The 26,050-nt window shown below is 37.8% G+C and overlaps 6 protein-coding genes across 7 annotated transcripts; 1 reads left to right on the top strand and 5 right to left on the bottom strand.

Moving 5' to 3' along the window:
• Positions 1–8,537: 8,537 nt before the first annotated feature.
• On the bottom strand, positions 8,538–10,752 carry LOC106357686 (CTL-like protein DDB_G0288717). The gene is made up of 3 exons (XM_013797369.3): positions 9,493–10,752; positions 9,055–9,400; positions 8,538–8,968 (listed from the first exon to the last, which is right to left on the bottom strand). Exons 1-3 carry the CDS (start codon positions 10,509–10,511, stop codon positions 8,708–8,710), a joined length of 1,626 nt encoding a protein of 541 aa, XP_013652823.1. The 5' UTR covers positions 10,512–10,752; the 3' UTR covers positions 8,538–8,707.
• Positions 10,753–11,165: 413 nt separating this feature from the next.
• Positions 11,166–14,328, top strand: LOC106357687 (endo-1,4-beta-xylanase 4). 2 transcript variants are annotated; one of them, XM_013797370.3, is made up of 8 exons: positions 11,166–11,608; positions 11,684–11,718; positions 11,831–11,990; positions 12,078–12,256; positions 12,338–12,442; positions 12,524–12,670; positions 12,779–13,426; positions 13,782–14,328. In XM_013797370.3, the coding sequence occupies exons 1-8, from the start codon at positions 11,524–11,526 to the stop codon at positions 14,115–14,117; spliced, it is 1,695 nt and encodes a 564-aa protein (XP_013652824.1). In that variant the 5' UTR covers positions 11,166–11,523; the 3' UTR covers positions 14,118–14,328. The 2 variants fall into 2 exon arrangements, with proteins under 2 accessions (XP_013652824.1, XP_048630621.1); XM_048774664.1 differs by lacking the exons at positions 11,166–11,608; positions 11,684–11,718; positions 11,831–11,990 and having other exon boundaries at positions 12,338–12,447.
• Positions 14,329–14,612: 284 nt separating this feature from the next.
• On the bottom strand, positions 14,613–16,528 carry LOC125604012 (thaumatin-like protein 1). Its single transcript, XM_048774666.1, has 3 exons — positions 16,299–16,528; positions 15,519–16,188; positions 14,613–15,127 (listed from the first exon to the last, which is right to left on the bottom strand). The coding sequence occupies exons 1-3, from the start codon at positions 16,369–16,371 to the stop codon at positions 14,830–14,832; spliced, it is 1,041 nt and encodes a 346-aa protein (XP_048630623.1). The 5' UTR covers positions 16,372–16,528; the 3' UTR covers positions 14,613–14,829.
• A 1,434-nt stretch (positions 16,529–17,962) lies between these two features.
• Positions 17,963–19,237, bottom strand: LOC106357689 (PI-PLC X-box domain-containing protein DDB_G0293730-like). Its single transcript, XM_013797373.3, has 2 exons — positions 18,164–19,237; positions 17,963–18,087 (listed from the first exon to the last, which is right to left on the bottom strand). The coding sequence occupies exon 1, from the start codon at positions 19,161–19,163 to the stop codon at positions 18,207–18,209; it is 957 nt and encodes a 318-aa protein (XP_013652827.2). The 5' UTR covers positions 19,164–19,237; the 3' UTR covers positions 17,963–18,087; positions 18,164–18,206.
• A 1,057-nt stretch (positions 19,238–20,294) lies between these two features.
• Positions 20,295–22,245, bottom strand: LOC125604011 (eukaryotic translation initiation factor 4B3-like). Its single transcript, XM_048774665.1, has 2 exons — positions 21,004–22,245; positions 20,295–20,621 (listed from the first exon to the last, which is right to left on the bottom strand). The coding sequence occupies exons 1-2, from the start codon at positions 22,158–22,160 to the stop codon at positions 20,525–20,527; spliced, it is 1,254 nt and encodes a 417-aa protein (XP_048630622.1). The 5' UTR covers positions 22,161–22,245; the 3' UTR covers positions 20,295–20,524.
• A 1,057-nt stretch (positions 22,246–23,302) lies between these two features.
• LOC125604013 (probable magnesium transporter NIPA7) lies at positions 23,303–25,797 on the bottom strand. Its single transcript, XM_048774667.1, has 8 exons — positions 25,284–25,797; positions 24,906–24,962; positions 24,727–24,817; positions 24,464–24,624; positions 24,254–24,381; positions 24,031–24,168; positions 23,847–23,939; positions 23,303–23,733 (listed from the first exon to the last, which is right to left on the bottom strand). The coding sequence occupies exons 1-8, from the start codon at positions 25,402–25,404 to the stop codon at positions 23,515–23,517; spliced, it is 1,008 nt and encodes a 335-aa protein (XP_048630624.1). The 5' UTR covers positions 25,405–25,797; the 3' UTR covers positions 23,303–23,514.
• Positions 25,798–26,050: the final 253 nt, after the last annotated feature.

Here is a 26,050-nt window from a genome sequence, read left to right as displayed (position 1 = left end):
ACATGCGGTCTTGCACGCGGCTGAACTGATTCGTATAAGGCCGTCTAGTGAACATAGATATTCCCCATTACAATTGCTTACGGGTCATGAGCCAGACATATCATATCTAAAGACATTTGGTTGTGCCGTCTATGTGCCAATTGCACCACCAAAGAGAACAAAGATGGGACCTCAAAGGAGGATGGGGATATATGTTGGATATGATTTTCCCACGATTATAAAATACCTTGAGCCAACTACAGGTGATTTATTTAAGGCCAGGTATGCGGATTGTCACTTTGATGAATCCGAACATCCAACATTAGGGGAAGATAGCAATAAGCTGGTAAAAGAAATCACATGGAATCAAACATCCTTATCTTGGCAAGATCCTCGGACTCAGGAATGTGATTTAGAAGTCCAAAAGATTATACATTTACAAAAGCTAGCTAATCAATTGCCAGATTCCTTTGCTGACCCGAAAAAAGTGACTAAGTCATATATACCAGCTGCTAATGCACCAATAAGAATTGATGTTCAAGAGGGACACAATCAAGTTTCTACAGAGTCTAGACAATGTTTGAAACATGGTAGACCAACAGGTTCCAAAGATAAGAACCCTCAGAAAACTAAGAATGGTGCAGATAATGAAACCGAGGTTGTTGAAACCCTAGACGCGACAGCGGCCGTTCCTAAATCCCGGGACTTAGCCGCGGCCGATCCCAAAACCCTAATAGCGATCGCAGCCGATCATAAGATCTTAGATGCGGCTGGCCCTGATGTATCTAATCATGTTTCTTGGGACGCCAAGATTCAAGGTACTGAAGATCCTGATAATAATGAGATCTCAATAAATTATGTCTTGTCTGGGATACAATGGAACAGAAAGAATGTTGATATTGATGATATATTTGCATGCAATGTAGCACTTAAAATCATGGATGATAATGAGGATCATAAACCCACGTCTATTTATGAGTGCACTCAACGATCAGATTCGATCAAATGGAAAGAAGATATAAACGTGGAGTTAAACTCTTTAAAGAAGAGAGATGTCTTTGGACCAATAGTCCGGACACCATATGATATAAAACCAGTCGGCCATAAGTGGGTCTTTGTGAGAAAGAGAAACGAACATGGGAGGTCGTTAAATATAAAGCACGGCTTGTTGCACAAGGATTCTCACAGAGACTAGGAATAGATTATGAGGAGACATACTCCCCTGTGGTGGATGCTACTACTTTTAGATTCCTGATAAGTCTGGCTATGAGAGAGAAATTAGACTTGCAGTTAATGGATGTAGTAACTGCATACTTATATGGTCCAGTGGATAATGATATATATATGAAAGTCCCAGAGGGTATTGAATTGAAAAACAAATCGAGTTTTCGAGAACAACATTGTATAAAGTTGAATAAGTCACTTTATGGATTGAAACAATCAGGTCGAATGTGGTACAATAGACTAAGTGAGTAACTAGTGAAAGAGGGATATAAGAATGACCCGATCAATCCATGTATTTTCATAAAGAAATTTGAAAATAAAGGATTTGTAATCATAGCAGTGTATGTTGATGATCTGAATATCCTAGGAACCTCTGGAGAGATTTCCCAAACAATTGAATATCTTAAGAAACAATTCGACATGAAAGATCTAGGAAAAACGAAATTTTGTTTGAGATTACAACTTGAGTACAATAAAGATGGAATCCTTGTGCGTCAAATGGCATATATAGAAAAAGTACTCAAGAGATTTAATATGGCCGAGTCTCACCCATTATCTAGTCCCATGGTCGTGAGGTCCCTCGGCCTGGACACTGATCCGTTCTGTCCTAAAATGGACGATGAAGACGTCCTTGGTCCCGAAGTGCCATATCTCAGTGCCATACGAGCTTTGATGTATCTGGCTAATCACACACGACCAGATATATGTTTTGCCGTGAATCTATTGTCTAGATTTAGCTCTTGTCCAACCCAAAGACACTGGAACGGGATTAAACATGTTTTTCGTTACCTGCAAGGAACAAAAGATTTGGGTCTATTTTATACTAACCAAAACAAAGAAGGTTTAGTTGGTTTTGCTGATGCATGTTATCTATCAGATCCACATAATGCTTGATCACAGACAGGCTATATGTTTACACATGGTGGAATGGCCATATGGTGGAATGGCCATATCATGGCGTTCCATGAAGCAGACGATCGCCGCCACATCTTCAAACCATTTGGAGATCTTAGCCATTCATGAGGCCAGCTGCGAGTGTGTGTGGTTACGGTCCATGAACAACCATATCCGAGTTTATTGTGGGATGTCCGAAGGCAAGAACGCACCAACCGTGATGTATGAGGACAATGCAGCATGCATTGCTCAGCTTAAGGATGGCTACATCAAAGGAAACCGGATGAAGCACATATTGCCCAAGTTCTTCTTCACGCATGAACTTCAGAAAGCCGGCGAGGTCCAAGTAGTCCAAGTGCGTTCCAGCGACAACTCAGCTTCCGACTTGCACATTCAGAAAGCTCACGCATCAGATTGGGATGCGTAGGCTGAAAGACCTTCGGTGATGTTCAGAACAGGGGGAGTAATACATGTTGTACTCTTTTTCATTCATCATGGTTTTGTCCCACTGGATTTTTCTGGTAAGATTTTAATGAGGCAACATCTAAAGCGTATTACGAATTCTATATGGTTATGACATCCAAGCGGGAGTGTTATAAATCATATTGTGGATGTCCATAACCGGCCCGGTTCATAACCGGCCCATTGCTAAAGAGAGAGAGAGTGAGCCGGCTGCATGTCTAGAGGAGAGAGAGTCGACCATATGTTTCCATTATTCATTTATGTACTATTTCCATATTTGTAATTCCCTATATATAAAGGGTTCCATATATTTATGATTAATAAGAATACACATATTTTATTCTCTAGTTTCACAACATACAAAGCTTTTTTTGAGAATCATACCATCTGATCTATTAAAATAGAGTCCTATTTTTTATTTATCATTGAAAGTTGTGATTTAAAATTGGACACTTCCTTAATGCAACCATTTTCTTTACACGCATATCATACAAGATATTTATTATATCAACCATTATACTTAATTCAAACCGACCTTACCCGAACCGTACCTCAATTAACTAATTATAAATAACTGATTTAATAGATTATAAAATTCTACATAACCGATAGACCGACCTTACACAAACGTGACTCAACTTATTGGATTGCTTCAATAAATATATACATGTACATCAGCTTAAACAAAAACATGTCGCTGCTGATACTGACTACAAGTTCACATCAGCTTATCTTCAGTTCACAATCATAACCTGCAGCACACCATAATCAAATCAATTCATATTTGTCCATCTTTCATCGTAGTAAACATTCTTACAATCTCTTAACTGTAGTTTGGTTTGAATAATAAACCGATTAATCATATATTCATAGACATAGTAACAGACTAGATTTGACTTTTACTCAAGTCTAAACTACCATTATGAGTCGATAACGAAGCTTGAATGGTGTACATCCAAAAACATGCAAGTCTGGCCCAAACGTTTTTATTTTATATGGTACATAGCACATGATACAAATATTTATACATCTTACCGATTAATACACGTTTACAATATTAGCTAAAGTAATATATTATATGAAAAACAGATGCATTAATATACATTGATAAAATATGTTTATCTAATAAGATCTACGTACAATCAGCTTATGCAGAATATATAACAAAATTTTCATGGATTCGATCAAACCCACACTCAATCTTCTGGACCATATAGATTTAGACAATCAAACTGTTAGAATTTAAAAGTGAATTAGTTATTTTCAATATTTATTTCCTCAAATCTTAAATCTCAAGTTCATTATGTACCAACTTTAAATTATTTTGTAGTAGAAAATTTTCCAAAGCAATAAATAAAAACTCTAGAGAAAGTCTTTTCCAAAGTTAACATATTTATTTTTATAACGTTTGGCTTTGAATTCAGTTTTAAAAATAAAAACATGATTACTTTAAAAAATAGTTGTAGAAATTAAAAAGGCTGTGAACAGTTCCAACAGTCATTATCAATTACCTCTTTGGTATGTTAACTTGATATAGAATATGCATATCAATCACCAGTCTAAAGATAGGAATATAAACGAAATAATATTATACCTAATGGTTGGTATCTAAACATTATAAATAATCCTCATTTCCCTAATACATTCTAGACTACACAATTCAGAATTTAAAGACTAATTATAACTTGACCCTCGCATCCGTATCAATTTTGATTTGTACTTTTTAAAAAAAAAATGTTTGATGATAATTTAAACACATAAATTATTTAAATATTTTTAGGTTCTTATGGAACTATCCGGATCTAGAAGGATCTGGCTCGAACCCCATCCGAAAATTTATAATATCTGAATAGAGTTTAATTTTAAAACCAAAAATCTCAATATCCAAAAAACAGGTTCATACTCGAATAAGTACTTGGATGTCCAAGACTTGACCCTCGCATCCGTATCAATTTTGATTTGTACTTTTAAAAAAATTGTTTAATGATAATTTAAACATATAAATTATTTAAATATTTTTAGGTTCTTATGGAACTACCCGGATCTAGAAGGATCTGGCTCGAACCCCATCCGAAAATTTATAATATCTGAATAGAGTTTAATTTTAAAACTAAAAACCCCAATATCCAAAAAACAGGTTCATACTCGAATAAGTACTTGGATGTCTAAGTCTAAATATATATAAAAAAAAAACTATTTGTTACAAACTGGTTTGGATTTTTGTCACGAATATTTTTTTTTTATCTAAGCTTGTGAAATTATTATAGTTAACACGTAAAATAAATGATGTCGAATTATCTATACTATACTAAAAGGGGGATATAAGTCATGGAGAGGGTGTCCACATAGGATAGAAAAATCAACCAATTAGAGAACCCGAAATTGCCATGTCATCTCATTTTTTTTCGTAAAAAATAAAAAAACAATGCGAATGTGAGAATCGAACCCGGGTTAGTATGATATATATATAGGACAGTTACCACTAAGCCATTGAAACTTTCTTGGACACATATACAAGAACCACTAAGTATATAATCACAAACTCTTATGTACATTTACAGTAATATGAATTCAACTTTCAAGACTCCGATACTTTGTTTTGTAAAAAAAAATAAGTAAGTGACTAAGTTAATATATTCTTAGAAAGTGTGAGAACGTTGACAAATATGAAAAAGCATAGATTTTTGTTTTCGTGACAAAGTTAAGAATTTTGTAAAAGTAAGTTTAACATATACATTTTTGTGACAAATATGAAAAAACATAGATTTTTGTAAAATTTTGACAAAAGAACTCATAACATACTTCTATAATGTCTTAATAAAATATTATTTAAGGGTGTAATAATTAAATATATTAATACATAGATTTTTGTAAAATTTTGACAAAAGAACTCATAACATACTTCTATAATGTCTTAATAAAATATTATTTAAGGGTGTAATAATTAAATATATTAATTCAATAAATTTTGTAATTTATAGACAAAACAATAACACAACAAATTTTGAAACATTTGTTTAACCTATCGATTTTTTTTTATGAGAATCCAACTAAACAAGATAAAAAAATAATTAGATTTACAAATATTTAATTACCATTTTATTCAATTTTGATTAATTTCAAATTATCATAATGTATCTTTTTGAAGTTACAAATATGAAAAAGCATATATTTTTGTACAATTTGACAAAACAACTCAAAACATATTTTTCTAATGTCTTAATAAAATATTATTTAAGGATGCAATAATTAAATATATTAATTCAATAAATTTTATAATTTATAGACAAAACAATACCACAACAAATTTTGAAACATTTGTTTAACCAATCGATTTTGTTTTCATGAGAATCCAACTAAACAATTAGATTTACAAATATTTAATTACCATTTTATTCAATTTTGATTCATTTTAAATTGTAATAATGTATCTTTTTGAAGTTACAAAAAAATAATCTTCTTTCTTTATTACACTAGCATTATATATAGATTCTATATACACAAAATAAATATAATATAACAACATAAATTTACTTTCCCCGATTCATATGAAAACTTTTTAAGTTATCCACCAAAGCAAATTAATTAAATCAATGAAATTGTTAAAATACAGCAAATTAATATATAATTTTAAAAAATAAGTAAGTGACCAAGCTAATATATTCTTAGAAAGTGTGAGAACGTTGACAAATATGAAAAAGCATAGATTTTTGTTTTCGTGACAAAGTTAAGAATTTTGTAAAAGTAAGTTTAACATATAAATTTTCGTGACAAATATGAAAAAACATAGATTTTTGTAAAATTTTGACAAAAGAACTCATAACATAATTCTCTAATGTCTTAATAAAATATTATTTAAGGGTGTAATAATTAAATATATTAATTCAATAAATTTTGTAATTTATAGACAAAACAATAACACAACAAATTTTGAAACGTTTGTTTAACCTATCGATTTTTTTATGAGAATCCAACTAAACAAGATAAAAAAATAATTAGATTTACAAATATTTAATTACCATTTTATTCAATTTTGATTAATTTCAAATTATCATAATGTATATTTTTGAAGTTACAAATATGAAAAAGCATATATTTTTGTACAATTTGACAAAACAACTCAAAACATATTTTTCTAATGTCTTAATAAAATATTATTTAAGGATGCAATAATTAAATATATTAATTCAATAAATTTTATAATTTATAGACAAAACAATACCACAACAAATTTTGAAACATTTGTTTAACCAATCGATTTTTTTTTCATGAGAATCCAACTAAACAATTAGATTTACAAATATTTAATTACCATTTTATTCAATTTTGATTCATTTTAAATTGTAATAATGTATCTTTTTGAAGTTACAAAAAAATAATGTTCTTTCTTTATTACACTAGCATTATATATAGATTCTATATACACAAAATAAATATAATATAACAACATAAATTTACTTTCCCCGATTCATATGAAAACTTTTTAAGTTATCCACCAAAGCAAATTAATTAAATCAATGAAATTGTTAAAATACAGCAAATTAATATATAATTTTATTTTAAATTAAATTATTTAAAAAGTGTATTTTCGTTAAAACAAAATAATAAATAAGTAAAACTGATTTGATGGTAATTTTTATGATATATATATATATCAATTCTGTGAAAGAAATATAAGCTTAATATGGAAAAAATCTTAAATACAAAAACCTCTAAAAATTAACAAAAAAAACTAATAAATTAAACTATGATATCACTTAAAAGCTTCTTAGACCATATTAATAAAATATTTAAGCGATAATTAGACAAATTTGATTTTTTTTCCAGCAAAAAGTTTATTATTAATTAGCATCAGTTATTTCAAGATGTTTAAGAAATGGTGGACAAAAAAATAGGATGGACATTAATGATATATGAACTATGAATAGTACTTTGTGAAGCAGACTTAGATAACATATATGCACATACATTTTCAGTCCTTTTTGATGCCTAAATTCAATTTCTTCAGAGTAATTATTCCACAAATAGATTTTATGAGATATTGTTTTGATATGTAGATTTGTTTTTTCAATGTTAAGAAGATTGATAACTGTAAAAATGTCTCATTCGTATATGATATGTCTATAACCGAGTCCCCAACATGAGACAAGTTTGTTTAAAAAGTAAATAATTTTATTTTTCTTATATTATATAATAAATATATATTATTTACTGATAATAAAAATATAGTTATTCATCTATCACAAATATCTATGCAAATATGTGAATCAAGTACAACAATCAAACAACATAATGATTTCCACAAAGAAAATTTAAAAAATATATTTATGTTATGTAGTCATATTTTATATTTTTAAATAATATAATACAATATTATACATTATTTTTTAGAATTGAGAAATACATATAATATCTTATCCGCGCGTAGCGCGGTTAAAAAATCTAGTTATAGTAAATACAATTAGGGAAGAAGTTAGGAAGATGGTTTGTCTTTTATCAGTTTTTGCTTTTTATAAGTTGTTTGTTGACATTTTTAAACATAAACATATAGGTTATTTATAGATTCTAGGTTTTTAAGAACCTATCTGTACTGTACTCGGAAGAATCAGACTTGATCCCTGTCTAGAAATCTATAATATTCGAACGAATTTTATATCAAAATTCAAAAAACCGATATTCGAAGAAACTAATGTATCAGAACATGTACATGAATGTAAAGAGAATATATTATATAGATGACAAAAAAAAACAAAAAAAATATATTATATCCACACACATACATATATATATATATATAACACAAAATATAAACCATAAACTTAAAAATCAAATAATATAAACTGAATAATTATTAGGAAGTTTTGTCAAAATAATATCCGCGCATAGCAGTATCCAGTTAAAGCTTAAATTTAAAGTTTTGTCAGTCTTTTCTTCGAAATAGATAGAAAAACATAGAAAAAACAGAGACCATCTTACAGTTTATTCCTACAACTCATCTTTTATTCAAAATTACCCCATAACGTCAATATAATCCCCAGGAATACAAACGATAATTCACCAGATCCACTCTACTCAGGAATTTACAATGGTGAAAAACAAATGTAAAAAACAAAACAAAAACAAGCAGAGACATTGGGATCATCTTCTCCTATGCATTAAGAGCATTTGGGATGAGCGCAGATCTTGTGCTTCTGCTGATAGGCAAGTGAACATACACCTCGTGAACTTCCTGCTTACACACATCTCCCTTGTCTCGATCAATCGCGTAGCATACATAGATCGTGTCTATCACATTATCAAGAACATGTACAAAGAAAGCCAAGACCACAGTCAGCAAGAGCCACGCCAGAAAAGCCACCAAGTACGAATCCACACCCAAGCTGCTCACTCCTCTCAGAACAGCCCATGTCTGTTTTTTTCACAACATAACACACAAAAATTAGTAACTCAAAAGGTTTGGTTAGTGAGAAGATGCACAAGTTGTCTTATACTCACCGCGACCGCATAAGCAGCTGAGAGGACAAAGACAATTCCGGTTAGGATCCGAGTGGAAACTGTTTCCACAAAAACAGCTGAGAGCAGGTTCCGTCTTAACAGCTCGTAAGTCATTTTGGCAGAGGTGCAATAAGACTCGCCTGTTATCGCAGCAAAGTTGATTGTGAACTTGTTGAGATAGTCAAAAGCTCCAAGCAAGGCGTTTGCACAGCAACGAAGAACAAAGTTCACTATCCCTTGTGGGTTCTCTTCTCTCGCGTTGTCCACAATGGCTCGGACAACACGAACAACCCCTACGAGGATCCCCGAGAGACATATCGTACCAAAGGACTGACCAAACGCGTTCCTGAAAGAGAAACAGAGATGTCAAACACTTGCAGAGAAACTAAAGGAATCAAAGACATTGTAGGGGGGAATCACAATCACAATCACAATCACCTCAAAGAGCTACGTATGCATTTCTTAGGCATAGAGTCTTCCTTGGAGAAATACCACTGAGCAATAGCTCCGCTTATAACATACACTTGCATCTCCACCGTAACAGCAAGAGACCAAATCATAGTTATAATAGCAAGCGCGTAATAAGCAGGAACCCAAGAATCTTCCTTCCACTCACAAACATACTCACCATCCACCTCCCTCGGCACAAACTCGCCGTTAAACCTAGCAAACACCAAGAACACCACAATCGGCGCGTAGTACACAACCAACCCGAGGATCAACAACGGCAACACAACGAAAAGCTTCAAGTTTTTGGACAGTGCATCCGACGCAACACCGATGATTTGAATCGTCAGCTCGATTCTATGCCAGTTAGCTATAATGATCCAGACGATGACCCCGATGACCAAGAAAACGAATACTAGGACGAGGACTCTGTAAGCTAGAGGGAGTGCGTCGCTACAAGAGGAGCTAAGAGTACAAGCGACGAACCAATAGACGTTGAAGAAGATCGGGAACAGGACGAAGAGAGGCAAACAAGCGTAAACTATCTGCTTAGTGTAGTGTTTGAGCAAAAGGAGAACAAGGAAACAAAACGGCGCGCTTAAGATTAGCGTTACAACAAGGGTCCAGATCAAATCCTTCTCAAAGACCGGATCAGAAGACCAATAACTATTCGAAAAACTCGTAAAGGTGGAAGCTTTGACGCAGGAGCTGGAGGCGAGATCGTAGGAGAAGGAAGAGGAGTCGCCGTAATCAGTATTCCTATGGAAGACCGAGAAGACGCCGAAGCCGAAGGTGGAGAAGACGAAGAGGTCGAAGAGGAGGAGGAAAGCGACGTCTTTGAAAGGTCTAGGACCGAAGTTGTAAGAGATCTGGAGGAACTGTGTCGGGTCGGATTCGGGATCGCTACTTCGACGCGGGGAATCGAGAGCTGACGTGGAGGGTTTAGAGAGAAGAGGGGAGGAGGAGGAGATCGCGGGGAATTTGGTGGGGTCGCCGTCGTCAGCAGCCATGGTGTCGGAGATAGAGAGAGAGAGAAGAAAAAGCTCAGCCTCTCTGGCTGGCGAGGATGAGATAAAAAGTGGAGAAGGTGACAGTAGTAGCAGAAGACGACGAGAGTCCAATTATCATGTGCGGTTAATCGCAGTTAATTAGTAACTACGGCCACCGCCCAAGCGGCGAAGCGAAGATGATCGCCACCAGAAATTCTTTTAAAATTTTTTTAAAGATAATTACGTTTTAGACCGTCCAAAAAGTAATGTAATGAAAATGACTTTTTATTACATAAGTGTTATCTCTAGTCGCATTTAAATATTTTTAGTGTCTCTTTAGTCTTTACAACATTATTGCTAAAGGAAAATACAGGAAGAAAACATTAAATAATATATAGATCCTCGACCAAAAAAATTAAAAAAATAATAATAATGTATAGATCCTTTGACCAAAAGTAAATAATTTCAGACCCCAACTGAGTGTTCGAAACGGGCTTAAAAGAAAAATAATTAAAAGACGTATTTGAGACCATTGGGCTTAATGAAACTGAGCCCATTAGAGCCCAAAGCGTCGCATGCGAGAGCAAAATGGTCGGTCCCCGGGGACTGGACTACAAGAGCGTGCACTTCAATTTTGCAGGCGTAAGTTTTTTATATACACACACACAAAACAAAAGGTACGAAATGGGTTAATAACTTGTAGTGAAAGCATACTCCCGTGGGGGAAAGAAAGTACTAAAGTAGCTGAACAATCAAATGTATAAAAGCACGAGTTCACATGAAGCACTTTGACACAGAACCCACCCACTTCGCGTATAACAACATCGTCACGTGAACTCAATAAATAGGTAACTGTGTGCTCTGTCATATTGTGTTCCCTCTCTGAATCAAACTCTTCCCAATTAGGGAATGGTGTAACCACCTTCATCCACTCATATCAGGACACGCACTTGGTTTCATCGATCCCCCTCATCTCTCTCTCTCCTTTTCCCTTTCAAATCTCAGGATTTTTTGTGTGTTCTTGCTCTGAATCATGAAACATTCTTCCATCATTGCTTTCATTTTCTCCGCCATTTATTCGCTCCTCACCGCCTTCGTACTTGCTTCTTCGTCAAATGGTACATATGATCCTACACCATATTATATACAAGACTTTTTAGCTTGATCGATGTTTAATTGATCTTCATGTGCAGCTGGACCTTTCTACGATTCGACTGCCTATACAGAGGTTTTAAGCTTTGGATTGTTACATTTATTTAATATTGTAAATTAATCGTTCATATGTAGAATTATGTAAATACTGATTTCTGAAAGAAAAAAAACACAACCGAATTGAGCAGTGTAGAGCGGAGCCAGAGAAACCACTTTACAATGGAGGGATGCTGAATGAGAAAGAAGCTTCTGTGTCAGGCGGAGACACTCTCAGAGGCGTCGGTGCTAGCTACACACCAGCTTACATATTGCACAATCTCACGCAAAACACCATCTATTGCTTCTCCAGTTAAGTATCATTTCCCTTCTGACATAAAAAATAACTCAATGTAACCATCATCTGATTGGTTTGAGACTACTGAAAAAAAAATACAGTTTGGGTGAAGATTGAGGCTGGTTCTGCATCAACAGCTCGTGTAAGAGCAAAGTTGAGATCAGAAAACGCCACATTAAACTGCGTAGGTTCTGTATCTGCAAAACAAGGTTGCTGGTCTTTCCTCAAAGGCGGCTTCCTTCTTGACTCTCCTTCCCAACTATCCATCCTCTTCTTTGAGGTATATTCCATATATATTAATGAGAAAAAGATTTTGTTATATGATCCAACTTAAATGTTAAAAAGATTCCTAATAATGTAGACATCAAACGACGATGGTAAAACCCAATTAGAAGTGGCGAGTGCATCGCTTCAGCCCTTCACGCAGGAGCAATGGAAGAACAACCAAGATTACTTCATGAACACTGTAAAGTACAAAACAAGACTTTCTACAATATAAAATAACTGAAAATATTTAGACATTCTTTATGTGAAAACTTATTTTCAGGCGAGAAAACGAGCAGTGACAATTCACGTGGCCGGAGAAAGCGGAGAGAGCGTTGAAGGAGCAGTGGTGAACGTAGAGCAGATCGCTAAAGACTTCCCCATTGGTTCAGCTATCTCCAAAACAATCCTTGGAAACATCCCTTACCAAGTAAGCCACTTCCATAACAATTCATGCAAATGCGACGTTACATTATTGCATCAGCTACTTCCATAACAATTCATTCAACGTTACATTATTAATTGGTTTATCTCGTAGGAATGGTTCGTGAAGAGATTCGACGCGACTGTATTTGAGAACGAGCTTAAATGGTACGCGACGGAGCCCCATCAAGGCAAACTCAACTACACATTCGCTGATCAGATGATAAGTTTCGTCAGGGCTAATAAAATCATCGCTCGTGGCCACAACATCTTCTGGGAAGACCCCAAGTACACTCCCGACTGGGTCCGCAATCTAACCGGGGAAGATCTCCGGTCAGCGGTTAACCAGCGTATAAGGAGCCTTATGACTCGTTACAGAGGAGAGTTCGTGCACTGGGACGTGAGCAACGAGATGCTTCACTTCGACTTCTACGAAAGCCGGTTGGGGAAGAACGCTTCGTACGAGTTATTCGCGGCGGCGCGTGAGCTTGACTCGCTTGCGACTCTGTTCCTGAATGATTTCAACGTGGTGGAGACTTGCAGCGATGAGAGGTCAACGGTCGACGAGTATATCACGAGGGTCAGGGAGCTAGAAAGGTACGACGGAGGCGGTATGAGGATGGACGGTGTTGGGCTAGAGGGTCACTTCACGAGGCCTAACGTTGCGCTGATGAGAGCTAACCTTGACAAACTCGCTACGCTTGAGCTTCCGGTATGGCTCACCGAGATTGATATCAGCTCCACTCTCGACCACCGCACGCAGGTAAAACATTCTCCGACTCGGCCTTCCGGTTTAACTCGGTTTAGTGCATAATTAAGTATCATTTTGAAATATTGAGTCTTGTTAATTGTTATCGTGTTTATTTAACGCGATTTTGGATGCAAAGTGGTTATCTAGCTAACAAAAATTTAATAACTTAATATAGTTGATTGAACGAGTCATTTGCATTTTGGTAATAAATTGTATACTTTTTTTTTTGTCAACAAATTATATACTTTTCATATCATATGAACCATGGTTATAGTAGTGGAATGAACAACTCATCAGCATTTTTGGTGATAAATTACAAGATTTTTTTTTCATAATAACACAACAAATAAACTAAAATTGTTTGCAGGCGATTTATTTGGAGCAAGTGTTACGTGAAGGATTTTCGCACCCATCAGTGAACGGTATAATTCTATGGACCGCACTTCATCCAAACGGCTGTTACCAAATGTGCCTTACTGACGATAAGTTCCATAACCTTCCTGCCGGAGACGTGGTGGATCAGAAGCTTCTAGAATGGACTACCGGTGAAGTTAAGGCAAAGACGGACGACCATGGAACCTTCAGCTTCTTGGGATTTTTAGGAGAGTATCGAGTCAGCATCATGTACGAGGGTAAAACGGTGAATTCATCTTTCTCACTGTCTCGAGACCCTCAGACCAAACATGTCAGGCTCCGAATCTAACGTGTGTTTATGCGTTAAGATGCACTGCGAATCTTAAATGGTCGATAGATATACTTCAAGTCTAGCGTCATCAATAAGAGATAGAATAGGTTTTTTTTTGCAAACTTTCAATCAACAATTCAACATTATAAATTAATACAACTAAATGTACTGTTGGTGGTGGAGACAATAAGTGAAAACGGGTCAATAAAGGACATGAAATGAGACGCTACTGTGGCTTTGTGGCGTGGGAAAACTTTAATAAGTATTATATAAATTTCTGACATAAGGAGACATCAAATCAGTAGCATCGTCAAAAAGTAAATAAAAAAGATAAATGGCATTATTCAAATCACGCTGCAATGAACTGTGAGGTCCAGCTTGGCTCTGGCAACATTATCATAGACCTATTAATTCTCTAAGATTTAAGTAGACCAACACAATAAATGTCAATTTCAATTAACGGTTAGTTACTTAATTTATGGTGCTTTAGATCTGAAACTAACCCAGTTGAGATGATTAAGTTGCAAAAACATATCTCACAATGTCGAACATGAAACAAACAGTCTTCGAAGACAGATGAAGCAAGAACACGCACACACAAAGCTCCAGTACAAGAACAACCTAAACCCCAAATTGTTGCAGTCCTACTTGAGAAAAAAAAACTGATTATCAACAACACAGTCTAACATTAAACAAAGGCAAATGCAAGGGAAAGTCAGAGACGATGATGCTACGAGAAAATAAAAGGGAACACAAAGGTAAATCCGGCGAGTAGCATTGCTAGTGAAGCACCGGTTAATCTGCTCGAGTCTCCCATAGCCAAACCAGCCATCCATGATCCGTCTTGTAACATCGTCTCTCCTGTACCAACCTGCGACCCAGTACCCTGAGCCTGTTGTTGACCCTGACCTTGAGACTGTTGTTGACCCTGGCCCGAGAAACCTGTATCTGAACCGGGCACGGGGTCCGAACCTTGTGAGGTCGCCGACGAGTCTTGTACCGGTGTGGGGTAGCTTGTTGATTTCTGACTGCTTACAATGAAACGAAAAAAACCAACACTAATCAATACAACTGTAATTTTCAGATATTGCAACTTGCATTTTCAGACAGGTTTTGGAATTTTCTGCAACATTTGCTATAAACTTTCTCGCGAAAATTCATCGTTATTAACAAACAGAGAGAATCTTTCTGCCTTTACAAACGGTGGTTTATGAAAAGAAGAGAAACAAACTTCAGCTTTTGCATTAATAAAAGGAAAAACATGCACCCAAAATCATTCATTAAAGTATATCCTAAGTTTAATTATTACGAAACCTCGTTAAACAGACAAAAGTTTCAATTTTTTCAAAAAACAAAACCCACAAATTGTGGAAAACAGAGAATAATAATTATAAATGTGAGAAAATCGAGGGCACATACCTAGGGGAAGAGGGGCAAAACGTCACCGTATAATCACCACCGGCGCAAGTGAAAGTGCTCGTAGCGTCGTCGTAAGCGTAGCTGTAGGAACGGGGACACGCCGCTTTGAACATCTCCGAGTAAACTGAAGGCCTACAAGTGGAAGGCGTAGCGTACGCGCCGCTGCAACAGTACTCAGGACTCCGGAATGCTTCGCACGCGCTTTTGCACGCGTCACCGTCGCCGGAGCGGAGCTCAGCGGGGCACTGAAGGTTAAGGTCGGAAGTGCAGCCCGTGGAAGCACACTGCCCAGATCCGCCGGCGACTTCAACGATCATCGGAAGGTTGTAACCGTCGACGAGGCTGACGTCGTAAAAGTCGTCGCCGCCGGTGCCTAGAGTGAACTCGGCGAGAGTTACAGGCGGCGCGGCGCCGAGTCCGACGCATTCGACTTGGTTTGAGCCGCAGTCACCGGTTTTGCAGGTACCGGAGCCGGAACCGTCGAAGCTGCAACCGGTTCGAGCCCAGAAACGACCGGACCAACCGGTTGGGGCTTGGAGAGAGCGAGAGGTGCCCTTAGGGAGCTCAAAACCGGTGGTGGAGAGAGTAGGAGAGCCCGCATTGGCTAGGATTCCGGGCCAGACGGTGAAGCCGCACCGGTTAGCAAATGTGAAGGTTGAACTATAAGAACCTAAAGAGTAAATGATAAAGAAAAACAAATGAGACAGAGAGAAAGAAAAGAAGAAACTTTAAACTGAGTTGACACAGTGTGTGAGTGAGAGAATGAAGAACTGGTTTTACCTGTGGAAGCCAAGAGCAGAACTATGAAGCTCAGTGTCAGAGAAGAAGAGCCGCGAAGAGAAGTAAGATCCATTAGTCTTTCTAGTCTCACTACTCTTGGTAGGATCTAGTGAAAAAGTGAAGATCTTTGTTGTTGTGGAAGAGAGAGAGAGAGAGAGCTGAGAAAGACTGGGAAGTCCCTTGGTATGGGTTTTGTTGTTCTTATATTTTATTTATTTTTCCCTAGATTTGTTGTGGTGTGTGTTTACTGGGCTCTATGCCTGAAACCTGACAAATTATATCTTCTGCAATTATTTTTAAAAATCCAGTAGGATTAAACAAACTAAAAAACGTTTTAGAGTGGGCCAAATGGTATCGGATATCACTATTCTGTCATGTTTTCTGTCTATTAATAATGCTCTTGTGTAATTCATTTGATTAGCTAGAAGCAGAAGAGCTATTTGGCGGCAAGTGGGTTTGCTTTTGCCTTTTCAGGAGTGTAGGGTTCCACCCCTAATCCTCCATTTTCTTGTGAAATAGCCCATAAGCTCCATCGTGCTTGAGATTCGGCCCATTATAAGGTGGAAAGTTGGCCCCGCGTCCCATGCTTTATTTTGTCTTTGCAGACGTAGGGTTAAGCGAACAGTTTAAAGGCAAAAAAAAAATGAGATGGTCCCCTAGATAAGACGAGATTAATTGGTTTTTTGACTTTCGAGCATATTTGTTGAATCGTAAAGATCAAGATGTGCATTGCTTGCCACTGACATGGCTCTTGGTTTTAACAGATAATAATAAACTAATGAATTTTCTCAGGGCGAATGACGCAAGCACTCATGGTGGATCTTCTGTTACCCTCGACAAGCAGTCTCCAATCATTGAGAAGTCTCCCAACTACAATTCTTAAGTATGAGTTGGAGAGGAATTTCATATCTCTCCAGAAGGCCCATCTAATAGTGAAACCAGTCAATCTAGCGAAGCGCTCGGTTGGAGACGTCGTTCAGACGGCTTAGCAAGGTCGCTTGTCGGCTCGTTCGTTCGCCCTCGGCTCGCAGGACTCTCGTTCCACTCAGAAGCCTATTAAACGTATTCTTGGGCATGGGCCTTCAGGGCAAACGAACTCTAGGGAACGAGTCGCAGCTATAAAGGAGGAGAAAATGGACAAGGAAAGGGCGCAAACCGACACTAAAATACTAAAATACTGACGGCAAGATTTAGGGTTTTCCGACCACTTAAAGATACTTTCAATGAAGCTCCGACCTTCTTTTTTTCCTTAATCTTATATAATGATCAATACAAGTCTTTGAAGAACTTATAATCGAGTTTAATTTCCTTTCAATCGATCTAACCAAACTCGGATTCAATAGTATGCACCTTCTCCTCACATTGATTCTTCAAGACTTGTAATTTTTGCAAGCGCTGTGATGCTCCCTGTAACCGTGTTAGTCCTCTCTCTCCCAACCCACATTGTTTCTTCAAGACATGTGTCATTCTGTCATGTCTTCAGCTGAATCTCATTTGCTCGCTGCATAAATTGTCGCCTTCAGTGATCTCCGGTCATTCGTTTCTGATATTGATTTTGGTGGTTCTCTGACTTCAGTCAGAATGATCAGTTTCGCTGCATTTCTATTTTGTGAATCACCAGCTTCTGAGACTGAGAGGTTTCTATTACTCTACTTACACAAAGAGAAAGAAACACAATTTTTTACTAGAATCTCCAAAATGTACATAACTGTATTCAGTAATGAATAATTGAATATGATGAATATACAGCCTCAAATACACACACACACACTGACATGTTTCCATACAAATAAACGACTTGATTAATACACAAGGAACTAGGCCCTAACACAGCCATGTGTTCTGATTCTTTTTCTATAAAACAAATATACAAACAATGTCTCTACTCGAATTCCACTCATATAAACCTCAAGCCTTCCCCTCAGCCCTCGCAAAAGTGAGGCCAACACAGGCATCAACAAAATCCTTATCAATAAAATCCGTGGAGAAGATCTGCAGTTTGTCAGCACATCCTCTCTTCACACACTCAATAATAAACACCTTGGCATAACAATGAATCCGGTTAGTGACCGGTTTAACACACAATATCGGGTTATCAGGCTGCGGAGTGACAGTGTTCTCCACCCTGTAGAAAAACTTCCTCGAAGCAGCCGGCTGCTGCTGGCTCAAATGCTTCAAATTGCTCTCGAATTTCGTCGAAGGAAGATCGGTATCGATCCAGTTGTCTTTCAAGTACCCCGCGCTCCACAGCGGATCGCCGCGCTTTGGTTGAGGTGATTTCCTCGGTTTCCAAACGCATATCACCCTCTTGGGAAGCAGCTCGGCGACTGTCTTGCCGAACACGCCATCGTCCTGGTGGATCAGGTGGTCGCCGAGCTGCTCCACGAGGTACTTATCGAACTCCGGGGGATCCTCGTGTCCGAACTCCGTTCTGATCTCGAGGATGACGATCTCCGACTCCGTCTCCGAGAGAAACCGTTTGAGGTCGGCTAAAACGACGTCGACGCTGTAGGTTTTGAGGATTCCGTGGCACACACGGCGGTCTTCCTGGACGCGGATGTCGAGGACTCGAGTGCCGGCGACTAGCTGGTTGTAGATGGAGAGAGACTGGCACTGCGCGAAGGGACGGGACACGAAGCGGATCCCGATCTTGTTGGTGGCGGAGTCGTGAGTCCCTGGCCAGACGATCTTGTTGATGTGGAGCTTGTCGGGTCCCACGCCGGCCATCCAGGCTTTGCGATCGGAGGGGGTGTAGTCGCAGCCGGGAAACTCGCAGCCGCAGGATTGCTGGAGATCGGCGAGGGCTTTTTTCTCGGTGGAGATGGCTTTACGACGCTCGAGCTGTTTCGAAAGGTGAGTCCCCATTGGTGATGGTGAGGAATGATGAGGCTTTGCTCTCTCTCTCTGTCTCTTGTGATGAGTAGTGGTTACGATGCCTTTATAAATTATTCAAGTAAACAAAACAGAAGTTGTTATAATTTTTTTTTTTTTTGTGTTATTGTTATGCTTTTGTTCTGTTTTTCGATTATTATTGGTACGTAAAAGTTGCTAAATATTCGTTTTATCTTTTCATATAGTGGCGGACTGACGGTACTTTTATCACAAAAGCACCGTTTATAGATCTCCAAAAAATATAAAGTTGCGTTATGTAAACTTACCGTTACTCTTTATCAAAAACAAAAACTTACAGTTACTACTTACTATAATGTAATTTTCTTCTACATATTTTTTTTTGAATAATTAAGTACTGTGAATTTATGTGAAACGATTGATTAGTTGAGATATGAATATCTCTATATTCAAAGAGTGGTTGGGCTGTAATTGATGTTTGGTAGGTCCATTTGTGTGTGTTCGCTGTTTTCATTTCAGTTTTATTTGGGGTCACTTTCTATGAGCTGGCTCTCTCCTAGACGTGAAAGGCACCAATAAAACGTGATTCTTTATTATTTGTCTATTCGTTATTATGCATATACAAGACACATGTTCAGCTTGTATTCATTGTGAGAGAGTTTTCCTTACGAATTTAAACAATTGGATATAATAACAGATAGGATCCGTAGAGAAAACAATCATACACATGGCCAACCATGTGTTCTGATGATATCTCAAACACCACCACCACGCATACAGGCTGTTTATGGAAACAAAACAAAAGAAGCACAGCTTCGGAATAAATTAGCACTTGTATATAGTTTGAGGGGATCGAATTATTGAAAATAAAGATTAAGAGCATAGTTTACCAAACATTCTGAGGTGGATTGGTTTAACTAAATACTTCAAATAAACACATGAACCCATTTGAGATATCTGCTTGTCAAATTTAAAGATTGAGTTTTCATTTTGGATTGGGATTCAAACAAATTCAGTTCAAATATGATCCTACAGCTTTGTGCTCGTACCTGCTAGACCATCTCTACTGCTGTGGGCGATATGATTCAACACATCTCTCCAAAACGGTGGATCAACGTTCAACAACAAAGAAATACAACTTACCCCTCGTCCAAAAAGCGGCGCTCAAATTGAAAAAATAACAATAATACGAATAACAAATTGTGCAAATTCATAGAAAAAGACTGTATGCAAAACAAAGACATAAATTATAAGGAGTCCCTACCAAAAATTTTCTATAGAGTTAAACAAACAACTTAAAACAACACAAATTCTCAGAAGCTAAAAACTCTCATGGACTCGAACTTTCATCCTCAGATCCATCCCAAAATGACCATTTAGTTTTCTTCCTCCGCCTCTTTCTTGCCAGCCTCTTCCTCGGCAGGTTCTTCCTTGGCAGCTTCTTCTACAGCTGCTTCCTCAGATTGCTCAGAGCTTCAATGTTCAAAAAAGACAAAACAATCCAGTGTAAGAATGCGCTGATAAGTTATAAATTTCCGAGTACCCATCATGCAGAAAACCAAAGACAGCTCAAGGAAGGGATGCCATATTAAAAAAAAAAAAAAAAAGCAGAAAGAAGGATTCAATTTTTAAGCCAAAAAAGAGGATCATTTGGAGTTATCAAAATCAATGTGCTTTGCACTATGAATGCATAAATGACACACCTAGTACAACAACAATGCCGTGATTCATAACGCTAGATTATCAAGTGCCACTATCAATTATAACACATACGAATCCATAACCACAAACAAGCAAGTAAAGCAAACTAAAATATGAATAAACCAAAAGGTTATAATGTAGTCAAAGAAGAGACCTTTTCCTCCAACTTCCGTCAGTACGATCGTCCTTACGACCATTACCATTACCAAGACCAAACCCCATCTTCCCCGGAGACCTCTCATCATTCTTCTCGACAGCAGCAGCAGCAACTTCCTTCAACTTAACAGCTTCGAGCTTCTCATCAATCTCTTTCCAGTCTTGTCCCTTCTCAGCCAAAACCTCCTCCCTAGGCCTCGCGTTCCCAAAAGGATTCGCACCTTTAGGTCTCTCCACAATGACAGGCCTCTCTACAACGACAGCCACAGGGCTCTCCGGCTTCACATCCACAACAACGGGAGCAGCCACGGGAAGCGTCCGTGGCTGTAACACCAACCTCGGCCGCGAGCTACCGCCACCGCCCGGAGCCGGCGGTGCTCCGCCCTCCTCTCTCCTCCTCCCCCACGTGTCCGAATCAGATCCGCCGCCGAATTGAGAATCGCGGTTTCTAGACAAGGATTCGAAACTCCCTCGCTTCTCGAATCTATCGCCACCAGTGACGTTGCTGCTGCTAGAAGCAACGAATCTCGGCTTAGAGGAGACCCAGCTATCGACTTCATCAGCCTTGGACTGAGAATCGAAGAACCCCCCTCCTGGGCCTCGCTCTCTCCTCTCGAACCCATCGCTTGGGCCTCGCCCACCAAAGGCCTTCTTCCCGGCGGCCCAATCATCAGTCTCATCCGCCCGCGAAGGGCCCATATCCCTGCTGGACTCCCTGTCTCTGCCGAATCCACCGCCGCCTCTCCTCTCACCGTCCTCGGAAGCCCTAGAGGAGCCCCACCTGGAGGAGGAGTCTTCCCTAGGTCCGTAGCTTCGGAAACCGCCTCCGAGCTTAGATCTGTCGAGCTCCTCGGCGGAGCGCTCACGGGGGCCGGTGGGGAGGGAGACGAGCTCGGCCTGAGTGAGGCGCTCCGTCTGAGGGGCCGCCGCCGCCGCCTTGTAGGTGGAGAATTCGGCGAGGGATAAGGTTTGGCCCTTCTTCTTCTTAGTTTTGGTGGTGGCGGCGGCGGCTAAGGAGGGGAAATCGGAGGAGGGGACGGTTTGATTAGAGGCGAGGGATGATTGTTGTTGTTGCTGGAGCTCGGCGTCTTGCTCTTCGGCTTCGAGAGCCCAAGCACCGGGCTTTGCCCAAACGGATGATACAGCAGCCGCCATGTTTCTCTTCTTCTTTTTTTTTTCGCTTTGTGTGAATGTTGAATGAAAGGTTGTCTTTGTTTTCGTAAGAAACCCTCAGAATCACGGATCTTTTTATGTGGAGTTTTATTTTTTTGATCCGACGGTTGTTAATTTATCAGATATGGAGCAAGGCAAATAAAACATATTTAATTTAGGATATTTGCAATTGTTTTCCTTTTCCTGCAAGGTGAAGAAATTACTTCTTTTTTTAATATTGTTAAATTTAAATAGAAATTTCCAGTTTCATCACTATAATTATGTTTATCTCATTCAAAATATGTAAAAATAATAATATTCAGTATATCTATATATATTTTATATATTATTAGAAAAAATTTCTTAATTACACTAAATTTACTCTAATATGGTGGAAACTATACGAGACGAAGTTTATGTTAATACATGTCATATGTACGAAGTAATTTGGTTTAAATGATTTTAACAAAGTTAATAGAATCAATTCGTAATTTATTAAACTTAACCCCAGTTTAACTAAATCCGGCCCAAGTTATTAAAAATCGATTTCTTATTTTTCTTAACCCAACTTGTGTTCTTCATTTTGTCCCAATTGAAAACTTTAGGGTTCATAACATAAATCGATATGGGAGATACAAATGTGAGAGATTGAGAGAAAGGGAAAGAGGCGCCTCTAGAGACAGAGTGAAAATCGACTTCGAACTCTTGAGTAGACAGACTATAGTGATGTAAACGAAGAAGAGAATCACCGGAAATCGGAATCGTTGAATCGAAGAAAGAGGGTGACAAAGCACATTGCCTTCACTTAATGTTAGATCCTCCACCCAATTTCATCTCTCTTTTTGTTTGAAATTGATTTGAACTTTAATTTCGAAAATTGGAGATCCAAACAAGAGACATAAATCTACAATTGGGTTGGGTACATGAGTTGGGTCAGATCGGATTTAGTAAATCGGAATTAATTTCATATAAATATTACGGATTGATTCCATTAATTTAGTTTAAAATCAGTTAAACTCAATTATCATGTACATGTGGAATGTATTAACATAAACTTTGTTTAGTTAACACATTCTCATGCATTGGATATTTTCCACCGTATTAGTGTAAATTTTGTGTAGCATGAAATTTTTTTTGTTATATTATTTGTCACAAAATTATATATAAAAATAGAATATGGATGGAGAAATTTTCTCTGAAAATTCCAAGTATTGTATAGAGAAATCTCAAAATTCTATTACATAACTATAAAGTATACACAAAAGTTACATTCTTCCTCCACTAGAGAGATAAGATGAGGATATGCCATTTGACTGATGATCATCTTCTGATTCGGACACCAACCTCCTCGTTCAATTCAACAAAGAGGGGTTTTACTTTCCTGATACTCAGTAGGACGGTACAAACTTAGGAGATGCTCTTCGTTAAAGCTCTTCCCTGATTCCTGCCATCTCATTGTTCTTAAAGAAGCTTGTTCCTCTTCTCTAGTGGCATGCAGTATAACTGTTCCGGTTAGCACCGTGATGAATCCACATATCTCAGATGCTATGCTCTCTGTGTCTTGCCCATACCAGTCCTGTACATAAACTCATATTTATTAACCCTTCTTTTTTTTTCTTCCAAACACATATTGTAAGAACAGTATATCTTTGCTCTTAAAATATTTACTTATGTTATCAATCTACCTACCTTGAACATAATAGCACTAGCAACAATTGTGAGGGTTGTGAACATCACATAATAGATTGGAGAAACTATTGCTGCGTTGAATGTATCCAGCGCCTGGCCAAAACAAAAACAAAGATACTAGTATTAACCAAAAGTGCACAACACTACACCAAACAGATACAACAAGTACAAGTTCCATTCTAACCTTGTTCAGGTATATCATTTGTGTCACGACACATATCGCTGCAACCATGACAAAGAACCAAGTCTCCGGATACCAAACCTGGTTTATTCCCTCCAGTGTCAACTTTACTGCGATCCCCACAGCCTTTATGCTCATAACCTACTTAAACAGAAACACAACTTTAGACGAAGATAAAACTAGAAAATAGAGCTCAAATATGCTTTGATTCATCATCAAAACTTACTGTGAGAGAGCCCATCAATGAACAAATTCCGATATAAACAAGAACGTTCGTTTGGCCGCAGAGAGGTTCGCAGTAAAGAATCAAAGCCAGGACAATGGACATTGACGCGGCTACGTAAATTAGAAAAGCTGTTTCATAAAAAAAAGGAACTAAGTTATATTCCCCCAGGTAAACACACAATGTGTGTGTAAGAGAAAGAGCGCGCGCAACCTGGTTGCATAGCTAGTTTCCAGATTGCTTGAACAGAGTTGGGAGTCTGCTCCTGAGGTGCGTGTATGACGATCATAACCGAGCCTACGATGCAGCAAACGCATCCCCAAACTCCCATTTTCTTGAGTTTCTCGTTTAACAGGAAGTGTGCCAAAACAGCACTAGTAATCGAGGGGAAAATGAGAGGGGGTTAGTAAGGACAAGAGGTGAAATACGTTTCAGATTATGATCATCAGAAAGAAATAGTCATAGGGATAACAAACCTGATGATTATACTTAGTGCACCGAGAGGAGTGACTAGCACAGCGGGAGCATAAACGTAAGCTACAAAGTTTGCAATTTCTCCAAAAGTCACTGTAATCCCCAACATTCAGAATGTGTATCTAGTTAAAACTAAGAATGATTGAGAAAAACGAAGAAGAGCAAATGGGTTAAGACTCACTTGTGACCAAGCCAACCCACCAAAGTGGCTCTAACAAATAGGTATAACCTCCAATCCCTGCATCACCATCAAGAAGCAAAGGCATACAATTCTCAATCAAATAATAGTAGAAAGGTGTAGAACCAATTCGCAAACTGTTGGCAGATGTACTAAAAGTAGACGATATGATCTGTATATTAGGGGGTGATTTCAAGATCGGTTTGATAAGACGGCAAAACCTTAAATTGAGGAGAAGGGTAGTTCGAAAATTTAATAGAAGCTTTTTATGTTTTTTAAAGAAAGAAAGAAGCTTTTACCCTAGACAAAAGTCCTAGGACATCAAATCTACTAATTCAGCAGCATATAAAATATAATAACAAAGGGAGGACAGGGACGAACCAGCTCGGGTGCCATTAGCAGCAGCACGCTTGAGACCTTTCTTCTTCAAAATGAAGCTCGAACCTATGAATACGCTCGACGCCACAGCTAATACCAATCCCTTTTCATTGTCCGACACCATTTTTTTTTTGTAATCGATCTAACTCTCTCTCTTTTTCTAATTTCTACGGAAACAAAGTCAAATCGGATCCAAGCTCCCGTCCCCGTTGGTTGTTATCGGATTGTTTTCAGCATAAAGAATTTGCTTTGAAGAGGAAGGGAAAGGATGCAGGGAAGAGAAAAAAAAGACGAGGAACGAGAATCACAACCTAAAATTCAAAAATGGGAGATAGAGAAAGAGAAAGACCAAACACTTTTTGTAAATGGCCTTTCTTCTCCCCTCCCTCTCTACTCGAGATAGACACGACGACAGCTCATTGGTTCAAATTCGTCGCCTTGTCCGAAAATTACCTTTCCTGATTCTTTTTTCAAATGTTCTGCGGACTACTCCAAAGTCCAAACTGCCTATCTGGCATCTTCGTGCTCTCATTTATTTATTTAATTAATTAAACACTGCTTATTTGTGTAGAAAATATAGTTTTTCTTTTTTTGCTGGCAACTCCATGACAAAATGGTTGTATTCACGCATGTATGTCTGTGTAATAATTTATTTTATTATTTTTACATTTTTAGTTTCATAACAATAAGCAAGATTTTTTTTCTTTTTTTTTTACAACATCAACTAATACTAACTAGAAACTCCAACCGGTCTAACAAGCAAAACCGGT

This window comes from Brassica napus, unplaced genomic scaffold (assembly GCF_020379485.1).
Source record: "Brassica napus cultivar Da-Ae unplaced genomic scaffold, Da-Ae ScsIHWf_44;HRSCAF=83, whole genome shotgun sequence".
Taxonomy (NCBI): Eukaryota; Viridiplantae; Streptophyta; class Magnoliopsida; order Brassicales; family Brassicaceae; genus Brassica; species Brassica napus.
The sequence above is the reverse complement of the archived record's forward strand: the minus strand, read 5'-3'. Positions and strand labels throughout refer to the sequence as shown.

Excerpts from the sequence above, each read along its gene's own strand:
- LOC106357687 (XM_013797370.3), top strand. The coding sequence starts at position 11,524 with ATGAAACATTCTTCCATCATTGCTTTCATTTTCTCCGCCATTTATTCG. Across the intron at positions 11,991-12,077 it reads CACCATCTATTGCTTCTCCA|TTTGGGTGAAGATTGAGGCT; the intron begins GTTAAGTATCAT and ends AAAAAAATACAG. Across the intron at positions 13,427-13,781 it reads CTCTCGACCACCGCACGCAG|GCGATTTATTTGGAGCAAGT; the intron begins GTAAAACATTCT and ends AATTGTTTGCAG.
- LOC106357689 (XM_013797373.3), bottom strand. The coding sequence starts at position 19,163 with ATGGGGACTCACCTTTCGAAACAGCTCGAGCGTCGTAAAGCCATCTCC.
- LOC106357686 (XM_013797369.3), bottom strand. The coding sequence starts at position 10,511 with ATGGCTGCTGACGACGGCGACCCCACCAAATTCCCCGCGATCTCCTCC. Across the intron at positions 9,401-9,492 it reads TGCATACGTAGCTCTTTGAG|GAACGCGTTTGGTCAGTCCT; the intron begins GTGATTGTGATT and ends TTTCTCTTTCAG. Across the intron at positions 8,969-9,054 it reads CAGCTGCTTATGCGGTCGCG|ACATGGGCTGTTCTGAGAGG; the intron begins GTGAGTATAAGA and ends TGAAAAAAACAG.
- LOC125604012 (XM_048774666.1), bottom strand. The coding sequence starts at position 16,371 with ATGGATCTTACTTCTCTTCGCGGCTCTTCTTCTCTGACACTGAGCTTC. Across the intron at positions 16,189-16,298 it reads TCTGCTCTTGGCTTCCACAG|GTTCTTATAGTTCAACCTTC; the intron begins GTAAAACCAGTT and ends TTTACTCTTTAG. Across the intron at positions 15,128-15,518 it reads TTTTGCCCCTCTTCCCCTAG|TCAGAAATCAACAAGCTACC; the intron begins GTATGTGCCCTC and ends CATTGTAAGCAG.
- LOC125604011 (XM_048774665.1), bottom strand. The coding sequence starts at position 22,160 with ATGGCGGCTGCTGTATCATCCGTTTGGGCAAAGCCCGGTGCTTGGGCT. Across the intron at positions 20,622-21,003 it reads GACGGAAGTTGGAGGAAAAG|CTCTGAGCAATCTGAGGAAG; the intron begins GTCTCTTCTTTG and ends TGAACATTGAAG.
- LOC125604013 (XM_048774667.1), bottom strand. The coding sequence starts at position 25,404 with ATGGTGTCGGACAATGAAAAGGGATTGGTATTAGCTGTGGCGTCGAGC. Across the intron at positions 24,818-24,905 it reads GTGGGTTGGCTTGGTCACAA|TGACTTTTGGAGAAATTGCA; the intron begins GTGAGTCTTAAC and ends TGGGGATTACAG. Across the intron at positions 23,940-24,030 it reads AAATGATATACCTGAACAAG|GCGCTGGATACATTCAACGC; the intron begins GTTAGAATGGAA and ends TGTTTTGGCCAG.